The following is a 27,900-nucleotide window of genomic DNA, read 5'->3' as shown; positions in this document are numbered from 1 at the left end:
TACACTGTTTGCACTAGACAAAAGGCCGTTACCTGTATGGGAGCCAAAGGCCTGGCCAGGTATGAACTCTGGACAATCAATCAACTGAGAGAAGTCTGTTTGTGGCACATTTCGTGGAGGAGGACCTGGAATTGGCCATTTTTCCGGTTCTATCTTTTTCCTCATTTTCTCATCCACAATTTCTACTTCTGTGCTATCTTTAAGTGCCTGGCAATAAAAATGTTAAGCATTAAAGTTACATTCAAAAGGTCTTAGTTGTATGCCTTATTTTTTCTAATCTAAAAATTGCAAAGCTTCAAGTTAGTAGACTGTAATAATATATAGTTAACGTTTCTAAGGTAAACTGTAGATTACTGTTAGCAACAGAATAATTTTTTTTTAGGCATACTGGCCCATGTCTGTAATTTCAGTGATCAGGCAGCAGAGGCAAAAGGATTGTGCCAAGTTTTAGGCCAGCTTGGACTATATAGAAAGCCCTGGGCCAGCCAGAGTTGTTAATATATAATAAGAGTCTGTCTCAAAAAACAAAAGCAGAAACATAACTCAGGAAATGGGGGTAGGAGATAAATGGAGGTAAGCAAAGTTCTCGAAGTCTTTCTAGGCTACACAGTGAGCTTGAGGATAGCTGCTCTACATGAAGCCCTGTATTCCCCAACTTCCACTGTAAAAAAAAAGTGAATAAATAAGCTGAAGATACAGCTCACGTCCTAAAGCTCTTCCTTGACATGATTAATGTCCTGGGTTTGATCACAAGTACCCCTAGAAAAACCAGGCATGGTGATGTGTGCCTGTAATCCAGCTCTCACTCAGGTGGTAGGGGTAAAAAGATCAAGAATTAAAGGTTATCTAAAGTTACATAGTGAGTTTGATGGCTTTAAGTCAGACCTGTGCTATGCAAGACCCTATCTCAAGAGGAATATACAAAAAAAGAAATCACACTGATTACTAACAAGGAAACAACTGACTTATTACTGGCCAAAGGTGAGGTAAAAACTGTGTTACAGATCCTGTGGGATTTATTTCTATATAGAAAACAACCTAGTGGTGCAGGGACTTTGCATTCTGTGTAGTGGGTGTGGCCTAATGCTGCTTGTAGTCTAATGTTAATTTGGGTCCCCCCAACTGCTTATACCAGTGTCTGCATGTAGCTTCTGAGAACCTACCCCCAGTTGGTTCTGACTGGTAAATAAAGATACAGGCAGCCAATGGCTGGGAGGCAGACAGAGGCAGGACTTTTAAGATTCCTGGGCTTGGGACCTAAAGGGGAGAAAAAGGGAAATCTTCCATGCCAAGACAGCGCAGAGGAGATAGGTGTGAAGGAGCCGGAAGAACACAGCCCAATTGGGCAGTCCTATGGGTCCAGAGCAGCCAAGATATAACACAGAATTTAGTAAACTGTAACAGGGAATTATCGGATGGACATAAGATTCTATCAGTAGTGGAGGTTAGGCAGCAGCCCAGCTATTGTGGTGACTGAGGCATATCCATGATGAGGCCTTTCATTCAGGAATATTAAGCATTGAGGTGGGTAGTGAACCCACTGATGCCAAGATTTTTTTAAAAAAATTAAAACAATTCTGTTTTTAGTAACAGAACAGGTGTAAATAAAAAGAAAGTAGTTATTCATTATTCATGCCTTCTAAAAAAATTAGAGGATACCAACAGCCAGGCATGATGGTACATGCCTATAACCTCAACATTAAGGAGGGTGAGGTAGGAGGATTGGAGGATTACTGTCCTGTGTCAAAGAAACAAGCAGACAAAATTCTAAAAGGGACAACTATAAGCAAAAAGTTCAAGCATTTTAAATCTTAAAAACTCTTCAAAAAACAAAAACAAACTGGCATTTTTATAAATTCCAAAGCTTGACCTAAATGAGATCCTGCATAAACTGATATTTGGAAGCATCCAAATCAATTGGGCATGTTTCTTCAACATATAGTTATAAAGAAAAAAACATGATGGTGGTACACACCTTCAATCCCATCACTCAGGAGGTGGAGGCAGGAGGATATCTGTCAGTTCAAGGCCAGCTGGTCTACATAGCAAGTTCTAGGAAAGCCAGGACTACAAAGAGAAACCCTGAGTCAGAAGAGGAGGGAGGGAGGGAAGAAAGTAGCAGGCTGGTTTCCTGCTGCTGTACATTGTATGGAAGGAGCTGATGTGGGTGGGAGGAGTGAAGAAAGGAAGGGGATGGAAGAAGAGGAGCTAGGAGAGGAACTAGGGAGAGGGAGAAGATGGCGGCAGAGAGAGTGTCTCTAGCAGTCTAAGGTAGCAACTTATAAAAATAAATACTGGGTAACAACTCTAATAGTGTGGGCATCTTGTTAATTGAGCACTTCCAATTAGATAAAGCCTTTGGATAATATTAAGCTTTAGCATCTCATTTCTACCAGGTACCACGTGGATGGTATTGTCTGGGGTTCAGCTAAGCTTTGTGGAGACATCGTGGTAGATTGGCAGAGCCATCCCCCACCATGCTGGCATCTCGTGGGTGCCAGGGCCGGTGCTTCTAGTTGGTCTGAGCCGAGCAGAGAGAGCATGCTACCGCTCTTGGCCTCAGGCCTTGTCTAGTCTGGAACATGGCGGCCCCATAAGAACAAGCCAGATTGGGTGCTGCTGTCTTAAATTATTTACCATTACAAACTTTTTATTCTTTTTTAAATGAATATTTACCTCCAAGATGAGATTAAGGTTTGTGGTGAGAGCCTGCACACGGTGAAAACCAGCAATCAGGGAAATGGGCAGGAATCCCTGTTCATCCATCTTTCTTCGAAGAAAGAAATCCCGTTCCAAGTTCTCTATGCTGAAGTAATACTCACTAAGAAAAGAGGACATAAGTTGACCCACTCATTCAGCAACACAGATGTGTACCCACTGCTTACAACAACTATTATCAAATTATTATTCTCTGGTTAATAATACTACTATATTACAAGTTAGGTGAAATATGCATAGAATATAATATAGCATTCAGCAAATATGAGACCAAGCAAAACCCTGCTCAATTGATTTCTTTTACACACAAGCAGAAACTTATTAAAAATTAATGCTAATAGTTTAATGAAACTATTTTAATAATACTATTAAGTATTTGTTATACTTAAGTATAACAAATTAAAATATAATTTTAAAATTCATTTGTTTATATTGTTCAAAATCCAGCCATATACTTGCTGGGTAAGTGAAAATTCTACAGCCCTGAATTTTTCAATGAGTCACTCACTCAAAGATTCTATAACAAAGCTACTCTACCTGTTTCATTTTAAACACTAAATAATAACAAAGCTAAACGTATCAGTTTACTGCCTCCCAAACACCGGGAAGAACAGCGAACTTTTGCTTTGAGTGCCTTTCATTGATTCATAATCAAACATAAAGTACTTTGGTTCCCCCGCTCCCAAACTAACAACACATTAACACTATATGTCAGGACTTCTCTACCAACCAGCACACAACTAAGTATAAAAAAACATGCCAACACAGTAACATAGTCATGTATAGCTTGTAGAAACCCAGGCTTAGATTTTTAGGATTTCTAAGCAAAGGGAAGAATGAATATAATATGGCTAAGAAAGAAATATCACTGACCCCATTAAGTCCATGGGGTGAAAGGATACAGACAATGCTTAGATAACTCAGGGTTAGAGTTATTATAACAGGCAAACCTACAGCTTCCCAGGCCCAGAGAAAGTTCCCGGGAGGCAACAAGTTAGGAGAGAGCAAACAACTTCACACTCTTAGGTATACAACTCCATTCATTACTTGGTAACCTTGAACCACTTAGGAAAAATCTAACCTAAGCACATGTAAACATTAACTGACTTGGGGTAACATTTCACTTGTGGAAGAGGGGAAATCACCCTACTTTAAAAGCATAAAATCTAAAGCTCATCTCTATCAAAGCACAAAGTTCTCATAGAGCCTATTTACTGACATCTCGGCAACACTAATAAATCAAAGTTGGACATTCTGATTCTAATCCCATTGCCTCAGAATCTTGTCTGAGAACACAACACCTGGGACATTACACTAGAAATCTGATGTAGTCATAAATTAAAACTGTACTTAAATGCAGATTCCTAAATCAGTATTAAGCTTCCCTTTATATTTTTGGTTGTGAGCCTAGCCTTTAATGGCTGAGCCATCTCTCCTTCCATTTAAATCCATTGTGAAAAATCAAACTATGTAAGTAAATCTACAAATCACTATTAGCTAAAGTCTATGTTGGGTTACAAATATACTAATCTTAAATCTGAATGACAAGAGATTATTCTAAAAAGCAATAATCACAGTGTGACAAAGCAGTGAGCGAACACTTGAAAAGTTGAAACCAGAAGTTTCAGGCACTACACAAGTGCCTATCTCAAAGGAAAAACAAATAATAAAAACAAAAACTTAAAATTTAAATATTCTTACATCAAAAAATTGTTAAAATATTTTCATTTAAAGTGACTAAGACTAATCATTAGGAATAGTAAAGCAACTTTATATTTTCATCTACCTAGTTAGCTCAGTTGGTTAGAATGTAGTAATAGTAAAATAAAAACTTTAAAAAAAGACAAAAACACAAATGTGAACCCTAATCCATCACTTGTCTAACTAAGCACTAGACTAGAAACAGCCTGATAGCTCCAGTGAGCAAAGTGTGAACCCACATCTCTAGCATCTCTAAGAGATACTGCATGGATGTTTGCCAAAAACCCTGCCACTGAAACAAAAAAAGGAGTCATGATCCATGTCTGACATTTTGCTCAGTGTCCTAGGAGACATACATGTCCTACCTTAGCAGCTCTGCACTCTATACTGCATGACCAGAAACTGTCAACAAGGAAGCAGCTCTGCTCCTCCCTCACTCATGAGCACAGTGGAGGCCGATTATCCTGACAAGGAGTTGCATGTTCACTGTCAGGTCTCAGAAGGGACCTAGCAGTAAGAGTTACAAAAGAAGACAGGAATAATGGTATGAAGTTGACAGGCACTTTCTGGCCATAAAGGCCCTTTTCTTAGTTTTGTGTCAACCATAACAAAAGAAGCAAGAACAAAAGAAGCAAGTTGCCCTGCACTGGGAGTCCATCAAATCTACCACTAAGGCAACCAAAGGTGCTCGGCTGACACCAATGAAAAAGTAATTTCTAGTTACAGGAGGGAGGGTACCAACTTTTTTTTTTTTAAATAAAAATGTCTGTTTTTAAAATGCTTATGCCTTCTTTAAAAAAGACCATTTTCCTGTAAAAGTAATTAAGACTTTACCCATTTGGTTACACAAATTACTTAGGAAAGGTTGGGTTGTTTTTTGTTTATTTTGGGTTTTTTGCTTGTTTGTTTTGTATTTGTTACAGTTTCCATGGTATAAAAATGCCATGCAAAACACAGATTTGGAATAAGCAGAGTTTTTACAGAGGACTAAGGTCTGACTTAAAAAGAATTGTCTTTTAATAGAAGTCATGAAGAATTCAGAGCTTAAAAGATAAAAAAAAAAAGCAGACAATGCAGCAATCATTTGCTATTTAAAAAAATTGAAATATCAGGCATTATTTTAATAATTTACAAGTGTTTTATTATTTTTCTCATATTTGTTTTGTTTCATATGGGTTTTGCTCTGCGTCTCAGGCTACCTTTGAACTCATAGTAATGCTGCCTCAGACAACCTAGTGCTGGAATACAGGCATGTACCACCACACCCTGCTCATTTACAAATTTTCATATAAATATCTATTTGTAAATGGGACACATTTTATGTATTTTAAATATGTAGAAGTTTTCATCCTATTTTTTCATACTCACTCATTATGCAATGACATTTTAACTACTCTTTAGAAAATTACAGGAATATGAACAAAGAGAAAAATTTGTAGATATCTATTTTGTCAATCTAGAAAAAAAAATCAAAATATCCCTATTCTGTAATTTTACTATTGTAGCTTTGAAAATGTGATAATAGTCAGATATATATAAGTTTGCTACAGAAACAGACTTCAGTGCTCTGTCTTTGTCTGACATGTACTTACATCTGGCGCTTAATGTACTCTTTAAGCAGTGTTTCTTCCACAGGATACACCTGTACACCTGTGCCATCATCATAGTAATACATCATGCTGGTGTTAAGCTCTGTAGGAAATGGCTGCTCAGTCCTTTCCCCTGGCTCTCGATAACCATATGAATAATCAAAGTTCACTGGATACAAAGTAAAAGAAAGGTGATCACCAATTTAAAGAAAATGAGCAGTAAACAAAGAGAAGAAATCCAAAGTGAAGAACTTCAAACACAAAACTGAATTTACTGTCAAACTAAATGATTAGCTGACCCATCATGCCAGAGGACCACTGAGATAGCTCAGCAGGGAGAGGCCCATGTCACCAAGCTAATACTCTGTATATAACCTCCAAGTCACTCATGGTAGAGAGAACCAACTCCTGCAATTTGTCCTCAGATTTCCACATGTACACCATGGCACCCTGACCTAAACCACACACATACAAATAAAAATGAAAAAAAAACTTAACAAAATATAGGGTAACATGAAAAATAAGACTACTTGCTATTTTTTTTTTTAAAGCCTGTATAATTTAACAGAGGGAAAAACCCTCATGTCGTACATCTAGGGTTTCCTCGACCTCGGCCTCTTCCTCGGCCCCGGCCTCTTCCCCGGCCTCTAGTGGAACCTCGGATGGTACCACCTTCACTTCTCACACTGGATACTTCATCTTGATCATCTCTCTTTTCTCTTTCCCGTCTCCAACCTTCAAATAAAAACATTCAAATTTACAATAAAATAATAAAATAATCTCTGAAAATAGTTACTTTCTTTTCCATTTTTTTCTCTTTGGATTTTAAAAGCACCTTTTATTTATTCTTTGATAAATTCATGTGTATACAATGTATTTTGATTATAGTCATCCACTAGGCACTCTCTTGGATTTCTTTTTTTTTTTTTTTCCCCAGACAAGGTATCACTATGTAGGTGGGGCTGCTAGCATTGAATTCAGATCTGCCTGGGGCTGCCTCCCAAGTGATGAGATTAAAGGCAGGTTAATAAGCATCAGGCCTGGCTCCCTTTAGGGGTTTTTTGAAGTGTCTGATTTGGTAACCTGGGTTGGCCTTGAACTTTTAGAAATTCCTGCATAAGCCTGCCATAGTGATGAGATTACTAAGCAGAAGCTGCCACATCCTTCCTAGTAGATAGTAGGCTGTATTTAAACACCAAAAAATCCAAGGGGACTGTAATATAATAAGAGGTCCTCTGCTAAGAATATGCTGTTATATACATATTTACAACACTCCATGGCTACTGTATTTACATGCAAAACTTCCCTAAAAATACACTTTCTATAAAACATGTAAGGAAGAAATACTATCATTCAAATAAAAGGAATGTTTTTAAAGAAAAGAGAAGCTGAAAACACATAAAAATTTTCAGAAAAAGAACAAGAGGAATTGTATCTATAATATTCAACTCTCACTCTGCAGACAGGAAGCTAGTCTCAAATTCACAGAGATCCCCATACCTCTACCTCCTGAGTGCTGGGATTAAAGGCATGGGCCACTGTGGCCTGCAACAAGGCTTTTTCAACCTCATCCTTTTGATGCTGGTTAGTCAAGAGTCAGATGGAATTACTGTGTGCTATTCAGATGCTTCACATCACCCATCACTTCCACTCATTAGACACCACCCTAGCATCTATTCATTCTTCAGTGAGGACATCCAGCATTAACTCTCTAACTGAAAGCCAGTGCCCTGGACCCTATAACGCAATCTTCTATGCCACTTTAAAGTCTTTGTAATTTATGTGTCTGTTTATGTATGGACTTATATCTACCACATATGAAGAAGAGCCACAGATGTTACAAGAGATTCTTGGATCCTTGGAACTACAGTTACAAGTACGGGTGGTTGTGGGCTGTCATGCAGGTGCTGGAACCTAACACTGACCTTCAAGAGAGGTAAACATTCTTAACCACTGAGCTATCATTCAAGCCCCTAAAATATTCTTGCTAAAAATGGTTACATACCTACAATCCTAGCTATTAGGAGGTTAAGGTAGGAGTTCAAAGCCAGTCTAGGCAACAATATTCAATAATATCTAAAATAGCTAAACCAAATAGTCCTTCCTTAACCCAAAGTAGGCCTTATTTTACATCATACCATAATAAACTCACAAAAGTTTATTATTAAACATAAATGTCACTTTAAAAAAAGTATTTAACGCTAGTTGAGTTAGTGTAAGATAGTGTAACATGCTTAAATTTCTTATCTGACATTAACAAATAAAAAGCTGTTTACTATTAAAAAAAAAAAAGTATTTAGATGCCAAGCACTGTGGCACACTTTTATTCCCAGCACTTAGGAAATTAAAAAAAAAAAAAAAAAAAAAAAAAAAAAAAAAAAAAAAAAAAAGCTAGTTAGTAGATCTCTGGTTTATATAGAAAGACCCTGTCTTTAAAAAAAAAAAAAAGTATTTCTACTAAAAAATTAGTAATTAGAAACTAATTATAAGGAAACATGACCCAAAACATAACCCAAAGTAAAGAATATCTGTTTAAAACAACTTTATTATCTTGTAGGGAATAGTTCATGTCTTTAATTCCAAAATTTTAATTGAAGGCAGAGGCAGGCCAATTGCTGAGTTGAAAGTCAGCTTCGATTACACAGTGAGTCCCAGACTGCTACACAGACAGACCCTGTCTCAAAAAACCATAATCATCACCATCATCATCGAATTATCATAAAAAAAATCAATGTCAAGGAAGTCAAAGCAGAGGAACTGTTAAGACAATGGTGGAAATTAAGGAGAAAACGAACTAAAGCAATGTGTAATGCCAGACCAGATGTGGAGACAGAGAACTTCAAGAAAGACTAGAAGTCTACAGTGGTGGCACCTGTCTGTAATCCTAGCACTTGGGAGGCTGAGGCAGGCAGATCACAAGTTCTAGGTCAGATACATAAGTGCCTGACTAGATAGTGAGCTAAATAGTGAGGTCCTTTCTCAAAATAAGATATGAAATTAAGCTAGGAGATAGTGGCATACACCTTGAATCCCAGCACTCAGGAGGCAGAGGCAGGCTGGTCTCTCTGACTTGGAAGCCAGCCTGATCTACAGAAGGAATTCCTATCTCAAAAAACCAAAAAGATGTCAGGCGGTGGTGGTGCACGCCTTTAATCCCAGCACTTGGGAGGCAGAGGCAGGCGGATTTCTGAGTTCGAGGCCAGCCTTGTCTACAGAGTGAGTTCCAGGACAGCCAGGGCTACACAGAGAAACCCTGTCTCGAAAAAAAACCAAAAAAAAAAAAAAAAAAAAAAAAAAAAAAAAAACCAAAAGGATAAAAAAAAAACCCACCAATATTGGAATAAAGTTATAAACAGTTATATTGTGTTAACATTCAGCCTTGTTTTTTTAGTGCCATAATTACACTACTCTTTAGACATATCCTCTGAAGATAAGTAGAATTAAAGAGATGTATCTACAGTTTATACAGTTCCAATAGTAAGTGCTAAAGCTATGTTTCTTCGACTTCATGGCACTCTTGAAATGACACTTACTTCGTGTATCACTTTTTCTATTACTGTGTGCTGGTTTATTTGCTTCAGGTTGACATCTAGAGCTGTTCCGGGACCCAGGTCTTTCCTGGCTGTCTGGTCTCACATCATCTAAGTGGAGTGGCACCCATTTGTGCTTATTAGCTTAAAAACAAAACAAAACAAAACAAAATCATTTCATGATAATGTACAATTTTCATTAAGGGTCTGCAATTTTAAAAGCACTCTGAATTTTAATGAAAGATTCAGTCTGCCTTCGAATGTGTAGGAGGAGCTATGGTGGGACGAATAAGGGAGGAAGAGGAAGAGTAAGGGAGAAGGAAGAGGAGGAGTTAGGGAGAGTCAGAGACCGAGAGGGGGCATGGAGGCTGATGTTCGCTTGTCTGTAGCAGTCAAAGGTAGTTGGTATATCTAGGCTGGGTATTGGGTTACACTTCTGATTGTATGGGCATCTTGTTATTGATCATTACCAAATATATAAGCCTTTGATTAATCTAAGCATTAGAGTCTAATCTGTACCAAGCCCATGTGGTTGGCGGGATAGTCTGGGCAATGCCCAGCCTTGCAGAGACAGTGTGGAAGACTGGCAGACCCATCTCCCACACTGGCATCTCGTGGGTGGCAGGGCTGGGGTGTCTGGCTGGCCATTTCTAGCTGAGGTGCACACGTGGCCTCATGGTCTCAGAACATTGCGTCTGATCTAGGCAGAGATGCTGCAGCCTAGACAGTCGGATTGACCAGAGGCCACTTTTTTAATAATTACAACAACAGAATGGGTTATCTACAGAATACCAAAAGAATTCTTTTCATTCTTATAGCCCATCTTTGATTAAGTTTGTACAAATATTTCTCTCTAGCAAGTGAAAAGTCAGTAAATTAAAAAAAAAAAAAAAATCAATCGAACCTATATCCCAGGGGCTGGGAAGATGAGTCCATTAGTAAAATACTTACACATGGACCCAAGTTTCACCTCCAGCACCCACATAAAAGCCAGGCCCATGATGCCAACACTCAAGGCTGGGGAGGCAGAGACAGGAGGATCCCTGGGGCTTTGCTGGTCAACAAGTTTCAGGTTCAGTAAAAGAAATAAAACTAAGAGTAACTGGCCTGCAGACACTTATGCATGCACATACAAACCATACACATAAATACGTAAACCACACAAAAATCATAAAAACAAATCCAGAGACTTTGGCCTCAGAACACTGAAGTGTTTAGTATTTGTTTAGTATTGCTACTAATACGTTTCTCAAAAACATGTGAGGAATAAGAATGTTCCTCCTTGATACAATTTTTTTTTTAACAGACATTGTATTGCCGCTATTACAGACACACTGAAGACAAAAGAAGCTGAATAAAATGGCTCATGCCTGTAATTCTAGCTCATAAGAGGCTAAGGCAGGAGGATTTCAAGTTTCACTCTGTCCTGGGACACACATCAAAAATCTAATAAAGAAAGTGGTTATGATAATGTTATTTTCATCTTTCTTTCTTTCCTTCCTTCCTTTTTTCTTTCTTCCTTCCTTCCATCAAAATCTAATAAAGTGGTTATGATGTTATTTTCATCTTTCTTTCTTTCCTTCCTCTTTTTTTTTTTTTTTTTTTTTTTTAATTACTGGGTCTCACTCTGTAGCTCTGGTTGTCCTGAAACTGGATCTGTAGACCAGGCTATCCTCAAACTCAAAGATCCATCTGTCTCTGCCTTACAACTACTGGGATTAAAAGTGTCCACTTAATGATGTTTAATTTCAATTGTCAACTTGAAGGTATTTGGAATCAAGGAAATGAGCCTTTTATCTATAAGATATTTTTAGATTCTGTTAATTAAGGTGGGCCAGAATTAACAGTAGCCAGCACTATTTTATAGGCCAGAGCACACGAGCTTAACAAAAGCTTTGTGGCTTTCTGCTGCCCGGGGATGAAATATAGCCAGTAACTCCAGATCTGCCATTATAACTTCCCCACCATCAAAGACTTATCTTTACCATAATCAAAAATGAATTAGTCCACTTGTAAGTGGCTTTTGTCACCGCACCAGGAGAAAGGAACTAATACAACAGTTGTGGTGGGTAGTTCAGGCCTATAATCCCAGCACCTTGGTGTTTGAGGCAAGAGGATTAATAGTTCAAAGCCAGACTGGATCCAAGAAAGACCCTGTCTGAATAAAAGGACAAATGACAAGAGAAGGTAGAAGTAGGAAGAGGAAAAGGCACGGGATGATAAAGGCAGGGAGAGGGCAGATGAGGAGGCAGAGATATAATCGTCTTCTGTTGGGGACTGCTAACTTTAAAATTATCTTGGTTGCCAGGCATGATGATGCACATCTTTATTTCCAGCACTTGGGAGGCAAAAGTAAGGGGATCTCTGTGAGTTTAAGTCCAGCCTGGGCTACACAGTGAGTCTTATGATAGTCAAAGGTAGATTGAGACCTGGTCTCAAAAGAAAAAAAATGTCTATTTTACCAATGTCTATTTTTCTACCAAGTTAAAAAGATTTAGGATAAAAGAAAGATGACCAAAGTACTTAAAGAATATTATGGCAGCAAGATGACTCAGCAGGTAAAGGTACCTTCCAAAAAGCTGACAAACTGAATTTGATCCTTAAAACCCATATAGGAGAGAACTGACTCCTACAAGTTGCTTTCCACCTACCTCCACATACACACTGTGGATACACACACTCATATACGCAGTGGTGGTGCATGCTTTTAATCTGGGCACTCAGGAGGCAAAGGCTAAGTTAGAGGCCAGCTTACTCTATGGAATTCTAGGATAGCCAAGGCTACACAGAAAAATCCTGTCTTGAAAATTCAACCAAACAACCAAATAACCAACCGAACAAAACCATAAAAAGGTTTTGGTTTAGAAAGTCTGCACGATGCTGCCCACCCTCCCAATTGAATCCAATCCCACTGTTGACTACTTTATCTTTTTAGTTTCTCAAGACAGGGACTTGACATATAGTCTTAGCAGGCTCTATACTCACTAAATAATACAAGTTGGCCTCAAAGCTGCACTCCGTCTTGCCTCAGCTTCTCAAGTGAATGGTAGCCCAAGCTATTTGTCATACATTCATGCTGTAGATGGAGATCAGAGGACAACCTTTGGGGTTGTCCTCAGAGAAAAACCGTCCATCTCTTTTAAGATTAGTTTCTCACTGACCTTTGGCTCACCAATTCTGCTAGACTGGATGGCCAGTGAGCCCTACTGAACCTATCTCCAACTCACAAGTTCTGCCCTCATGCCTCACTTTTCACATGGGTTCTGGGGATTAAATTTGAGTCCTCGTGTGTGGATGCCAAATACTTTTTGACTTGAGCTAACTTCCTAGCCCCTCAAGCCCTTAAAGTGAACAAACAAACAAGCAAACAGGCGTAGTGGTGCAAACCTGAAATCCCAGACTACAGAAGCAGGGGCAAGGGCATATCTGTGAGTTTTGAGGCCAGCCTGGTCTGCATAGTTAAATTCCAGGCCAGTCTGGACTATGTAGAGAAACCCTGTCTCAAACAAATTAAATAAATAAATGAATAAAGAAAAAATACATGCTGGGTTCATGTGCTGGCTCTGCACACACACAAAAGTGCTTCTATGCTTCGGGATCAAAGTTGGATCCTTGAAATCACATGGTAGAAGACAGAAACAACTCCTGCAAGTTGTATTATGGCCTCCATATGGATGCTGTAGCATGTGCATGCCACAGCCCCATCAATAAAATATAAGAATATACATTTGTCACTTGGTACAAGCCTTTAATCCCAGTACTTGGGAAGCAAAAGCAGATGGATCTCTGAATTTGTGGCTAGCCTGGTCTAAAAAGTGAGTTCCAGGACAGTCAGGACTACACAGAAAAACCCTGTCTTGAGAAACCAAAGGGAAAAAAAGAATGTAAGTGAACATTATCATCTTTATTGATTTAAAAAAAAGAAAACACATGCAGTAGGTACACAATTCATGGCTTAAGTTTATCTGGCTATATATAAAACACAGAACTTAGTACTGACCAATCAACTTCAACTAAAACAACACAAAGGCAAATTTTAAAGCAAAATGACACGACTTCCATATGTATGAATTCTAGACAGCCATGAGCACGATTACAGAAAAAGCAGGAAAAATATGAAGTGACAAAGAAGTTAATGAACAGGGTGAAATGTTTAACAGTTGCTTATTCTGTTCTAAGACAAACTTTGCTTAGTAGATCAAAGGAACCTAGTCCTCTTGTAGCTACAATTAATAAAAGGTTATTATAAAATAATAAAATTTAATAAAAGACTCAGTTAGTCATGGCTATGTAAACTTTTATTCCTTTAATCCCAGCATTCAGGAGGCAGAGGCAGGACAATCTTTATGAGAGGCCAGCCTGGTCTACATAGTGAGCTCCAACACAGCCAGGACTGCATAGAAACATCATGTTTCAAATAAACAAGTTTTTAAAAGACAATGAATGATTCAAGTAAGTGCTGTATGTGCTTGGGATATGGTAAACTGGTCTGAGAGCCTCAAAGTTAAGTGCCATGGGCTACACCAAAGACATCTTGGTGTGTCATTCCACCTCTGCAGAGTAAATGCCTTCCTAAGGAGATCAAACTCTTCATTTTAAGTTACTTGAACATTGCCTATCTCTTGCTGCTCCTCCTAGACTCAGAACCCTGAATGAGTATAGGCTTTCACCAAGCTTGCCCCTAAACACATAAAGACAAGAAGAGTCCAGAAAAAAAAAGTAGAAAACAAATAGGGCAGTAAATTTTTCCTTCATAACAATCTTCTCAGGGAAAACTTGACTAAAACTGGGGCTGGAGACTAAGAACATGAAGTGCTATTCTAAAAGACCTAGTCCATTCCTAGAACTCATGTTGGGGAGCTCAAAACTACCTACAACTCCAGGGATTAAACTCCCTCTTCTAAATTCCATGGGTATCTGTGCCCACATGCATATACCTATACACTGACACACACATGCACACACATAATTAAAAATAAAATCTTGAAAAAAATTGTCAGATGTGCACTAAGGAGACAAGAAAGGTAAGTTCCAGGCCACTCTATGCTACAACAAAAATAAAACCAAAGAATCCTCAAGACACTGACTAAAATTTTTTTTCACTTTTTCTCTTAGAAAACAAATTTTTTCATTTTCTCAGAAATGCAGTAAGTAATTTCAATGTAAATTTAAAAGAAGACTATAATCCAAGAATATATCTACAAGAAAATCTATGAAGAATTTTATTTCTTTTTTTTTAATATAGAATAGAGTTTAAATGCAAAAATAAATAAGGGACTGAGGCAAGCCAGAAGACCACCAACAGGCCAAATCAGTTACTACTGCAGTAGGTTGAACATGTGATGACAGATAACTAATACAATTCATCACTATGCATTCTTCAAAACTTCAAGTTAAAATGAAGACTCAGGCCAGCTCACCTCTCTTCCGCTGGCTGCTTGATTGAGCCTCATCCTCACTGACGTTCTCTATAGGAACATCTAGTTTTGCTTCCCGGTTCTCTTTGCTCTCACTGTTGCTTCTTTTTTCAATCTTCTCTTCTTTTTCTTTTCTAATTTGTGGCTTTTTATTTCCTTGGCTGATAACACTCTGAGACTGCCAAAAAAAAAAAAAAAGTATTCTGAATAGAATCATTTCTATTAGCATTTCACTAAACAAGTCAATATACCTATTCTAAATATTGCTTTAAAATCCAAAAGCAAATAACTTAGCAAAAGTAAAAACCTGGGGAATAGGGCACTTGTCTAGTAGAATGCATAAGGGGTTAGATCCCCAATTTCCCGGAAACATGAATATGCTATCATTCGTCAAAAAAGTGCAAATTAACCGCATATTTATTTACCACAATGGATATAGTTTTAATTGACCAACTTGGGCTGGAGAGATGGCTCAATGGTTAAGAGCACCAGATGCTCTTCCAAAGGAAGGAGATCAATTCCCAGTATCCACATGGCAGCTCACAACTGTTTATATAACTCCAGTTCCAAGAGATCTGAAACCTTCACACACATACAAGCAGGAAGAACACCAATGGACATTAAAAACTGACCAAATTAAGAGTACTGAGACTGTGAAATAACTGAAATTCTAAGACACTACCCGTGGGGGCAAGCTTGGCAGTTTCTTAAAAAACTAATTAATAGCTAGTATATGATCTTGCCACTCGTTTCCCTACTTATCTACTATGGGGGAAAAAAGGAAATTTCTGTGAAAAATTTTACATAGAGTTTCATTTAAAATAACTCAAATGTCCACAGAAATAAGTGAATGGACAGTGTTACAACTGTGACTTGAAATGTATTACTGACACACAAAGCATAATCTTAAGATAACAGTACTTGAGTAAGCCAGAAACAGTGCTTCCTACACTATTCCACATACACAGAAAATATATAGTAGCAGAAGGCTTATCAGGACTTGCTAGATGGCGGGGATGGCTGCAACACTTGAAAGCAGGAGCCAAGCTCATTTTCTGGTTGTGGTAATGGGTTTACATGCAGTCTGATAACAACCTATATCACATTAAGATTGGGTATGGTGATATACTCCTTTAATTCCAGCATTTTATTGGCAGAGGCAGGGAGATCACAATGCTTTTGAAGGTAGCCTAGTCTACATACAGAGTGAGTTCCAGGACAGCCAGAGCTATATAGAGACCCTGTCTCGAAAATAAAAAACAAACTCCCCCACAAAAAAAAAAAAAAAAATGATTAGGGGCTGAAGAGATGGATCAGTAGTTAAGAGCATGTGTTGCTCTTACAAAGGACCTGAGTTCATTCCCAGCACTCAGTTTCTCACAACCATCTTTAATTGCAGTTCCAGGCAGTCCTTCTGACCTCCACAGGCACCAATTATGCACATGGTACCTCTACAGGCAAAATAATTAAACACATTAAGAAAATTTAGGTTCTTTAGTTAAAAAAAATAAAACTTAATCCTTTTTGAAAAAAAGAAATCATAGGACAAAATGTAAACACCTCACCCCCCACTCCTGAGGATACAGCTAGATATGAAGATGTAAATGAAAGTATTATCTTATAATTGGGTAAAACTATAAAAGGATAGCTGTCAAGTTTGTTCCATCTTCTTATCAAGAGATATAGTCATAAAATGTAAAATTATTTATTGTAACTTATGTGGTCATTATTACAAAAATGCTCTGGGATAAATGGTAAGCCACCAAATTCATTACTAACATTACTTTGTAGGAAAGGATGCTGCAAGTCAAAATAATCCTACTGACGAGCCACATCTTTACATCCATCCATCACAATAATGCTGAAATAAAAATTTTCTCTTTAAAACAGAATTAAAAAAAAACACTTACCCCAGTGTTAACCAATTCACCTGGTGTTGGCCAGTTTGCCATATCACTGAAGTCACTAGCCTAAAAAGTAATAAGTGTTACAACTGAAAATGATTTTTAGAATTTTTAAACAAAAAAAAAGAATTGCTAAAAGTAATTTTTATAGCCAAGCATGGTGGTACATGCCAGCATTCTTAGCATTTAGAAATAAGACAAACAGGAATTCAGTATCAACCATGGAGGAAAAAAGCTAACCCAGGCTACAATGAGATCCTGTCTCAGCAAAAGCAACAAGCTAGATATAGGGGGCACACGCCTTTGATCCCAGCAAGGAGGCAGAGGCAGATGATCTCCGAGTTCCAGGCCAGCCAAGGCTATGTAGTGAGACCCTATCTCAACCACAGGGGAAAAAGAAATAAAATCAAATAAAGCAATAGTAATTTTTAAAATTACCTATATCTATTTATATGTAGACTTTCAATCACTTTGAAGTAAAAATTCAGTGGTCTTAAGATCAGACTTTAAGCAGAACTGTTTCAAAACCATTTAAAACCATTCCTGTAAAAGCATACCTTGTTGGATTTCTTTGTCTTGAGTTTTCCCGCTTTTATAATTTTGAGGGAACTGAGCTCTAAAAAAAATATACAAAATTGAATTTTACAACCATTTCATTTAATAAACTTAGTAAATGAATATTATTTCAATTTTAGCAAGTTAGCATAGTTACCACTCCCAACAAAATCCAAGTTTCTGGTACTCAAATTCCTAGAAAGATATCAACTGTAATAGGCAAATTTAAATGTTACCCACATTTTAAAAGTGGAAAATACTAGCTGGGCAGAGGTGACACACACCTTTACTCCCAGCACTTGGAAAATAAAGGCAAGTGGATCTCTGAATTCAAGGCCAGCTTGGACTACAGAACGAGTTCCAGGACAGCCAGGGCTACACAGAAGAACTTTGTCTCAAAAAAAAAAAAAAAGTTGGAAAATACTAATTTACACTAAACTGACAAACCAGTCCTTTTATTAATAAATTACAACATAATAAAGCTAAAATTATAACTTATTTAAGTAAAATTCTACTCTACCCATTTTCTTGTTCTCTCATTTTTATTTTGACATGACATGAATGGGAAGGCACATTCTACAGCTCAGCCCTCAATCACTTTGTAATAGAATAAATTATTCTACATAATACATTCACCAAGAAACATTTAGAAAAAGTGTTTGTTATTAAGACTTCAAACTATGTCTAGGAAACAAACAGATTTGGTGACCTTAATAGATTATACTCAGTGTCTCTGTTAGGGTTTCTGTTGCTGTAAAACACCATTACAGCATTAGGGGCTAGAAAAATAGCTCAGGGGTTAAGAGCATTTTTACTCTTGCAGAGGACCCAGATTCAGTTCCTATAGCTCTCAACAATCTATAAATAAAATTCCAAGAAACTCAGCACCCTCTTCTGACCTCTGTGGCTGCTAGACATACACGATACAAATACATAAATGTAGGCAAAACACTCATACACATAAACTCATCTTTTTTATATTTTTATTGGATATTCTATTTACATTTCAGATGTTATCCCTTTTCCCCACTTCCCCCCCTACCCAGGAGCCCCCTATTCCATCTCCCCTCCTCCTGCTTCTATGAGGGTGTACCCCCACCCAACTCCCTGCCCTTGAATTCCCCCACACTGGGGCATCCAGCCTTCATGGGACCAAGGACCTCCTCTCCCACCTATGCCCACAGGGCCATCCTTCCCTACATATACAGCTGGAGCCATAGGTCCCTCCCTATATGCTCCCAGGCTGGTGGTTTAGACCCTAGGAGCTCTGGTTGGTTGGTATTGTTGCTCTCCCCATGGGGACACAAACCCTTTCAGCTCCTTCAGTCTTCTAACTTCCATTGGGAACCCCATGATCACTAAATAAATCTTTTAAAATAAACAACAAAACTACCATCACCAAAAGAGACTTGGACAGGAAAGCACTTGTTTAATCTTATACTTCCAGGTTAAGAGTCCATCAAAGAGGAAAGAAAGCCAGGGCAGAAACCTGGAGGCCAGAGCTGATTCAGAGGCAATGAATGGAAGGGCTGCTGCTTACTGGGTTGTTTCTAAGATAATTAGAAAATTATCTTCTCGTAAAATGTTAGTTCGAGTCAAGTTGACTAAATGAGCAAATAAATTTAAATAATAAAAAATAAAACAACAACAAACTAACCAGGATACCCAGAACACAGCCACACAAAAAAAGAAAGTGACTGGTCTCTGTAGAAATTTGTGGTCTGGTGCTGTAGCTCAGTAGAAGAAAGACAGCTTATCAAACATACACAAGGTCAGTGCCCCAAACAAGCAACACAGAAAACCATTGATACACCTGTCATTCTCTTTTAAAGAACGCATGTGGCAGATCATAATGCTTTAACTCCAGCAGTTGAGAGGCAGAGACAGGCAGATTATCCAAGTTGGAGGCCAACCGTCTAGACAGCAAATTCCAGGACATCCAGGGCTTTACAGAGAAAGACCCTGTCTCAAAAAATAAATGAACCAAACCAAACCAAACCAAACCAAATCAAAAAACACACACACACACACACACACACACACACACACACACACACCAAAAAACAAACCAACAAACAAAACCCTAACTGTCTTTAAGCCAGGTGGTAGCTCAGAGGCAGATGCATCTCTGCCAACCTAGTCTACAGAGCTAGTTGTAGAATAGCCAAGGCTACATAAAGAAACCCTGACTTGAAAAAAATAAAAAATAAATAAATTTTTTAAAAAAAGGAAAAACCAGAAGATAACCCAGCCACAGGGCCAACCTGCAGTGGGAGCTACTACAATGTATGTGGTGGAGAACAGGAAAGAAAGAGAAGTGGAATAGTTTGAGCACTAGGAAGAGAGGTAGAACTGGAGACTCAGGGTGGTGAGGCAGAGTCTGATGTGAATAGCTGGTCCTGCCACCTGAGGCCATAATGAAGTTAAGGCCTGTGCTGAGGGCCTACATGTAGCATGGCCATGGCCACGTAGCAGCAGGGAGCTCTGTCATGTACATGGGTCATATTACCACCAAAGTCCACATGAATTCCCTAGTTTGGGCTGCCTCCTGGGACCATGTTGATGTCTAAAAGCTATGCAGAGCTGGCCCCATTCCTTACTAGCTGCAGCACTTGGAAGAGAGGGTGCTGCACCTCCCCTGGGTACCACAATAGAGCTGGCCCTGTTGGTGGGGGCATGGGTGAGTCAGAGAGAGCTGCCCTCTCTCCTCCCACCCCTTGCCACCTGGGGCAGATGAGAAAACTGGCCCCCAGGTCATAAGAATGGGAGAGCAGGCCCTACTACCTCACATGGGTAGCACAGCAGAGTTGATCCTGGTGCTAGGGGAAAGAGGATGAGCTAGCCCTGAGGGTGTGAAAGTGGGGGGTAGGAGGGTAGCTGGTCCTGCCCCTTACCTGTTGTGATCTTGAGTGAGCTAACCAAGGCAATGCTGGAGAGCTGGCCCTGGTGGTGTGGGTGTGAGAGAGCTGGCTACCTGACCAATTCAACTACCACCCGGGCCCAGATCCAGGGCTTTGAACTGGCCCAACCCAACATCTACCCCATCTATGAACTGCTGGAGCAGATAAAGGGACCAGTCTTACAGATCCAAAGCTGCAGGATCTCCATAACACAGGGCAACAACAGGACAGCTGTTGAAGATCCAGTGCTGATAGTACAGCAGAATCTTGGGGCCTTGAACTTGATTAATGACCCACTACAGTGAACATGTGCAAGTGTGTAGACAAAGGGTTATGCTGTGTGACACAATGTGACATACTATAGCTTCCACAAAGAGACTTGTTCTTTGTTGGTTTTTGGAGGAGTCTTTTTAAAATTTTATTTTGGGGGGAAGGTTGCAAGGGTGGACAAGGGGAGAGATGTTCTAGATCCTTTGTAAATCTTTGTAAAGGGATGGGAATTGTAGTTCATGATGTGAAATTTACAAAGAATCAATAAAAAAATTAAAAGCAAAAGAAAAAAGAAAACTGTCTTTAAGCAAGGCTTTTAGCTATAGTTGTTTTTTATATTTATCCACTCCCTCCCTCCCTCATTCATTCACATTTTGAGGCAGGGCCTGGATGTGTAGTCCCAGCTGACTTGAACTGGTTATACAGACCAGCTAGTCTTAAAACTTTCAGTGTGATCCTCCTCTCTTTGCTTTCCTACCTAATCTTGGGATTACAGGGTAAACCACCACAACTAGCCATACCAGCCTGGGACTGAGACTGAGAGAGCCTACCATCAGCATGTGCTATATAATAAGTCAGCCAGTTTCTGTCTGTCTGTCTGTCTGTCTGTCTGTCTGTCTGTCTCTCTCTCTCTCTCTCTCCTCCCCCTTCCCTCCTCTCTCCCCCCCCCCCTGGCACCCATACACACACATCATAAAACTAGAGACTGATTTACAAAGGATCTAAAACACTTATCAACAAGACAATAGGGAGGCTCAAATAAATTACCTTTATTTTATTTATTTATGTATTTATTTATTTTTTGGAGATAGGGTTTCTGCCCTGGCTGTCTTGGAGCATGAGCTCTCCCTCCCTCTCCTCTCCTCTCCTCTCCTCTCCTCTCCTCTCCTCTCCTCTCCTCTCCTCTCTCAGATCTGCCTGCCTCTGCCTCTCTGCCTCTGCTTCCTGAGTGCTGGGGTTAAAGGCAAGCTGCACCACTGGCCAGCTAACTATAACTTAAAAAAAAAAAAAAAAAGATTTATCAAAGAAAGATGGTAACACAGCATAGTGGGATGTGCCTGTAATAATCTACAAATACAAGGAATAGATAGCATGTATATGTGCATACATACATGTATGTATGACTAAAAAATATCATGCCATAAAACATATACCTCTGCAGTAATCAACATTTAACTGGACTTAAGACCCATTCAACAACAAATAGGGAACCATGCCTGGTACAGGAAACTTAGTCACTATCCTGGTTTAGTGAGATCACAGCTCTCAGGAGTACCTACAACCAGCATTTTACTAAGTCAGCATAATCTCTAACTACATTCTAAATATTGTCCTTTGCACAAGTGTAGTTTTCCCTGCGCATCTAGGAAAACTGAAACTTCTCTTTAAGAAGACCACAATCAACCAAAATGAAAAGTTAGGGAGCCCAGTCCTATTGGATACAACTACAATACAACTCACCCACCTATAGTTCAGAGAACATTGCAAAAGAGGGGGCGGAAGACAGTAAGAGGATCACAAAGTTTGCTGTAAGATCTGGTCTCATGGGAATGTCAGAAACTACAGCCATAAAGTCTTACCAATATGACCTCCTAAACAAGGACAATTCCTATAATAGACATTCCAAAGTAGACAGGGGAATAAACACTAAGCCTCACTACACAAAGAATTACAAACTACAAAGGCATGCTATACTGAAAGAGGAAGAAATAAGTCTTTCCCAGGGAAGAACAATTGGTTATCCAATAACAAATGGTCAACCCCGCAAACATACATACAAGTAACATTATACAGAGCAAGTCGTACTGTGTATAGGAATATGAATAAATACATAAGAATAACAATGAAAAAAGAGGCCATAAAGTTGAAAGAACATTGAGAGGTATATAGGAGGGTTTGGGAGGAAGAAAAGGATGAAATAAATTACAGTATAATTTCAAAAAATAAAGAAAATAATAAATAAAAATGAGAGTATAGGACAAAGGGGGGAGGAAAAGCCATGGGAAAAGAAACCAAAATCTCCAATAAAAATATTACTTGGGGTCTGGAGAGATGTTTCAGTGGTTAAATTAAAAACACTGATTACTCTTGCAAAGACCCAGGTTCAATTCCCAGCACCCACATGGTAGCTCACTCACCAACTGTAACTCCTGCAAGACTGATTTTTACTGTACAATCACAGCTATAAGCAAGTAATTAACAAGTCTTAGGCTGTTATTTAATGAGGGCTTATTAAATAATTACAACTACTTAACACAAGCTTAGGATGGTTTGGGAAGATCTCAGGTCAGAAGTCTTAATACTGATCCTAAGATATTCCTAAGTAGGCCTGACTTTGAACTGTTTTATCTGGTTTCCCCAAAACAGCAATATACCACCAGAGTCATCCTAAACATGGAGGAGAGTGTCTAAAACATGGGAGCCATCAAGAATCTGTCTAGAGAAAGCTAGGCTGCTGAAATGGCTAAGAAGGTCAAGGAGCTTACTACCAAGCCTGACCTGAGTTTGATCTCCAGAACACACATGATTTAAGAGAAGGAACAACTTCCCCAAAGCTGTTCTCTGATCTTCACATAAACCACAAACACTAAACAAAAAACTGTAATGAGTAAAGCTCATGATCAGAACCTAAAAAAATGACTCCTCGTGCTTCCTATAATGCATCTACCTCTAATAACGTTTATGGCAAAAGTTGTGGCTGTAATTCCTTCACTTCATTAATAAGTTTGGCTAGGAGTAAAATCCTCTTTCTCTCAAGAGTATCCTATTTTGTAAAATAAATTCTAGAAGCATTTTATCAATTGACTGATAATTTAATATAGTTCAATCTGCATTCGTTGAATCCTAAATGACCTCTGGACATGTTAGGTTGCTTTTTATTACTATTATTCGCTTTTTGATATAGGGACTCATATTTTTCAAATATTTATTTCACTTTATGTGTTTATCTGTGTGTACATGCAGGTGAGTACAGGTGCCAAAGGAGGTAGGTGAGAAGAGAGTGCTGAGCTTCTCTGGAGCTGCAATTACACATATCCTCTCAAAAAGCACTATGTACTCTTAAGCTCTGAGCCACCTCAGGAGCCCTGTCTCACTATATTGCTTTGGCTGGTCTCAAACTACTAGGTGTAGTTGATCCTCCAGTCTCAACTTCTGAGTAGCTGGGACTGTAGGCATATTCCACTGCACAGCTTATTATGCCCCTAACCCTCTCTTTAAAATTTCGTCTTTGAGAAGACTCTTTATTTTTATTTTTTGTGTATGTGCACCCATGTGCAGACACCCTCAGGGGCCAAAGGGCAATAGATCCTCTAGAACTGGGTGAGCCAGCTGTGGATGTTCTGTCAGAAGCAATAAGCACTTTAACTACTGAGCTATCTGTGCAAGCTCTAGCTCACCCTATTCATTTTTCTTAGGAGAACAAGAAGGAGGCCATGGCATGTAGCTTGCATGCAGAAAGCACTCTTGTTTTAAGTAATGTAAGATTTGGGAACAGTGGCTCCTTCATGTCCATTACCTCAGCTATTGGGAAGGCCAAGAGGGAGGTCTGGGTTTGTTAGCCTCTATAATTCAAAAAAATGCCTTTTCAAAACAAAAAAAAAACAAATAGAAGACATAAACCCATCCATGTCATTTATTTACAACACCAATAATCTTGCCAAAAATCGACTACCTAGTTAGTAATAACTACACTATCACCTGTTTCTTTCAGCAATGCATTCCTACACCACACTAAGTTACCCATTAGACACAGTAGACTAACAGCTTAGAGTCAGCATTGCCACCCTGCCACAGATCTGAAAAAAAAAAAAAGAAAAGCATTCCTAATAGTGCAGTGACTCCAGGATGTAAGAGTTTTTAATACAAAAACATTGGTACAACTGGAGCTCCTTTTGATTTTGAGAAAGGTCTGTCTACATAGCCCTGGCTGTCCTGAAACTCACTAAGAAGATCAGGCCGATCTTGAATTCACAGAGATCCACTGCCACTCCCTCAAAAGTGCTGGGATTAAAGGCCTGGCTTCTGATTTTCTGAGACCCTGGTCTTGAGTGTAATCCAGGCTGGCCTCAAGCTCATAATCCTCCTGCAGGAATTACAGGTATGGCCCACGCTCCCAATAAGTCACTGTATCCTTAATCTAAGGAAGACTGGAGAGCCAAGGCACAAGTAGGTTAAACTGTTAAATATTTTTCCAAGTAATCTGCAATAAAATTCTTGAGGGGGGTAGAAAATCGAGCACATACAGCTCGATGATAAAGCACTTGCCCAGCAAGCACAAAGCCCTAGGTTCATCCCCCATGTTGGGGGGAGGAAGGGGAAGAATCTCCAGTTTACTTTGAAAAGTTTTAAAGTCTAGAAAACTGGGTTTATAAAAACTGGGTTAATATTTGGTAGCTCGATAAATACTATAATGCCTAATACTAAGTGTAAATAGTGATCAACAAAGTTTTCTATGAAATTTTAGTCAGACTTGGTATGCCATGTTCTCTTCACTTATTTAGCAATGGTAGTAAACAGGTCTTTTCAGCAGACCAGAATTATGCTATTATAAGTCGGGAGAGCAAAATTCAGTGTTTTTGTTTTTTCTCCTGAGAGTGCCAAAATTTGGAGTAAGAATTAATGAAGACAGCAGAATCCCTGTAATCCCAGCAACTGGAAGGAGGCAGTGACAGGAGGATCAACAATTCCAAACCTGCCTGGGCAACACAAGGAGAGTTTCAAAAGCAAACAAAATAACAAAAACAAATAAGTTAATGAGCATTTCTGCTTGCAAAAGCTAAAAAACTAAATTGGTTCAACATTTATCTCCCCCTACAGGAGAGATACAACAATCACATTTGTACACGATTCCTTCACCGTGTCTGACCCTCACAACCCCATAAACATGCTCAAACTTCGGCTGTTCCACCGACTCTCCCCAGACCAGCGAAAACTTGCCAACAAAACAGCCGCAATTTCCACAGAAAAAGCCCAGTTATTTTAGTGCAGTTTAATTTTAAAAACAAATGGCGAGTTTTACTCAGCGTTTCCATTCTAACTTTTTTTCTTTTTGAAAGACTTTAATAAAGAAATAGCCCACTCTGGCTTCGAACGCCTAATCCTCTAAATCAATAGGCATGCACCACCAAATACAAGCCAGTCTTAATTTTATTTTCTAAACTGCAGTTGCTGCAACCCAAATAAAGCCCCAAGGGCCATATTGCATTGGTCAGCATTCGAACGCAATGGCACAACCCAATTTCTAACGCGCAGGCAGGCTACCGTGGGGCCAGCTGTGCGACCCGACTCTGAACCAACTGTCCTGTCTCAGGCGTTCTGAAACACAGCCACACAGCCGAAAACCCCCTAACACCGGCTGCGTCCGGAGCCACAGCGACCTAGCAGCTTTGGGGGACTTTCGGTTCACCACTTGACTTCAAGGAGCGAGCCCCACTCGCGCTTCCACTTACTCACAAATCCGCTCGTCCCGCCCCGCTTCCACTCTGTGGCAAGTTCGCGGAAACTTTTCCACAGGATTCACCGAGGCCGGGACGCCGACACGTGAAGCCACGAGCCCAGCACAGCCACGCTGCCCAGTCACCCACGTCGTGCCCCTACCCGTCAAGGAGAACCTGAGGTCCCACCTCTTCCTGTCGCTCCCTCTCTCAGATGTCCATTTATGTAAATCGGCACACTGAATGACACCTAGGAGCCAAACACCTCCCGCGGACCGCACTCACCGGCCTCCGGGGAGTCCTGAGCGGGCGGCGGCACCCCGGTGCCCACGGGGGACAGGTGCTGCGGCAGCTTCTTGGTCCACGGGTTCCCCTTTGGCGGCGGCGGCGGCGGCTTGTCCTCGGGGCCGGCTGCCGCTGGGTCCTCGCGGGCGTCCTCCGGTGGGTTCCGCGGTACCGGCGGCGGCGGCGGCGGTGGTGGCGGCGGCGGCGGCGGAGGCAGCGGCGGGGCCTCCCCGCCGAAGGGACCCCCGGGCGCACGCGCCTTGTGCGCCAGGTGCAGCGCCAGCGGCCTCACGGGCACGGCCGCTTGCGGCACGCTGTGTCCCAGCACGAGCGCCGGCGACGGCTCTCCCCGCGCCCCCGCGCTGGTGGCGGCCGCGGCCCGCTCCTCCCTCGCCTCCTTGCCCTCCCGCTCGCCGGGCGCCGGCTGCTCCGCCCGCCGGCTCGCTGCTGCCAACAGCGCGTCCCGGTCTCCGGCCACGGCGGGCGGGTCCTCCCGGGGGGCAGCGGCGGGCAACGGGGCGCGAGCGGACATGGCCGGCCCCTGGCCCCAGCCTCCAGCCCAGCCGGGGGCCGTCCGGGTCCAGGAAGCCCGGCCGCCCCTCTCTCCACACCGGGGCACCGACCCGCTTCGGTCCTGGGACGCGGAACCTGCCCGCCGAGGCGTGCAGCGCCCGGCGTGCCCGTCCTCCCCGCCCGCCGAGCGGAGCGCTAACCGCCCGCCGCCCGGCCTCGTCGCAGCGCACGGCCGGAGCTCGCCACACGCGCCGGGCGCGCCCGAGCCGCGAGCCCTCAGCGGGCGCGGGCGACGACGCGGCGCTCCAGCCAGTCTGAAGGATCTCTGGCGAGCTGCGGAGGCGCGCGCGGCCTGAGCCGGTAACTGCCCCAGAGGGCGGGGCGTACAGAGGGCGAGGCAGCCGGGGGCGGGGCGTGCAGGGGGGGGAGGACGGCTACTGGGCGGGGCGTACAGAAGGCGAGGAGGGCCAATGGGCGGGGTGGTCAAATAGGCGGGGCGTTTATAGGCTGAGGCGGGCCGATGGGCTGGGCGTGCCGAGGCGGAGGCGTCTAAAAGGCGGGGCGCGCAAAGGGAAAGGCGGGTCAGTGGGCGGGGCGTGATAAAAGCAAGACAGCAGGAGGATCAGCGTTCGGTAGGCCAGGTGCCCAAGGACCAGGGCGAGCGCCAGTCAGGGTGAGGGGCGGGGCGGGCAGAGGCGAGGCAGGATAGGGGGCGGGCACCCTGGTGAGTGACGTGGCCACTCACGGGCATCCCTAAACCCTGCGGGCGACTGCAGCCTGAGGAGTCTTCGGGAGTGCGGCGGGCGTGGTTTGGTGAGGGCCACGCCCTAGCGGCCGGCGAGGAAAAACCTGCTACTATTGGGGAGCACCCGACATCTGTGACCCAGGCACAAGGAGGATGTTCCTCGGGAACTAGGAAGTCCAATTGCGCTAAGGTGAAGCGCTTCAGGCATTTCACGAGGGCGAGTCCTCAGGACCCGGGAAAAGTTCCCCAGTAACGCTGTGGGCTCTGTAGGCACTCCTGATCCGGCTAAGTTCAGGTGAAGACCCAGCCGCAACATTACAAGAAGTTCACTTGTCCGT

The 27,900-nt window shown here is 41.3% G+C and overlaps 1 protein-coding gene across 7 annotated transcripts in view; it reads right to left on the bottom strand.

Moving 5' to 3' along the window:
* The window catches only part of LOC117707528 (la-related protein 1B-like), a 71,561-nt gene extending 44,586 nt beyond the window's left edge, over positions 1-26,975 (bottom strand). For 3 of the 7 annotated variants that reach the window (XM_034500921.2, XM_076932332.1, XM_076932335.1), the window contains exons 1-9: positions 26,305-26,975; positions 17,417-17,475; positions 16,866-16,925; positions 14,959-15,133; positions 9,542-9,682; positions 6,600-6,743; positions 6,012-6,177; positions 2,677-2,821; positions 33-207 (exon numbers count right to left, since the gene is read on the bottom strand). In XM_034500921.2, coding sequence (XP_034356812.2) covers positions 33-207; positions 2,677-2,821; positions 6,012-6,177; positions 6,600-6,743; positions 9,542-9,682; positions 14,959-15,133; positions 16,866-16,925; positions 17,417-17,475; positions 26,305-26,836 — 1,597 coding nt within the window. In that variant the 5' untranslated portion in view covers positions 26,837-26,975. Of the gene's footprint in view, positions 1-32; positions 208-2,676; positions 2,822-6,011; positions 6,178-6,599; positions 6,744-9,541; positions 9,683-14,958; positions 15,134-16,865; positions 16,926-17,416; positions 17,476-26,034; positions 26,194-26,304 lie in introns of those variants that run through there. The other 4 variants (XM_076932336.1, XM_076932337.1, XM_076932338.1 and 1 more) reach the window with 3 other exon arrangements.
* Positions 26,976-27,900: the final 925 nt, after the last annotated feature.

Source organism: Arvicanthis niloticus, chromosome 4 (assembly GCF_011762505.2).
Source record: "Arvicanthis niloticus isolate mArvNil1 chromosome 4, mArvNil1.pat.X, whole genome shotgun sequence".
NCBI lineage: Eukaryota > Metazoa > Chordata > Mammalia > Rodentia > Muridae > Arvicanthis > Arvicanthis niloticus.
The sequence above is the reverse complement of the archived record's forward strand: the minus strand, read 5'-3'. Positions and strand labels throughout refer to the sequence as shown.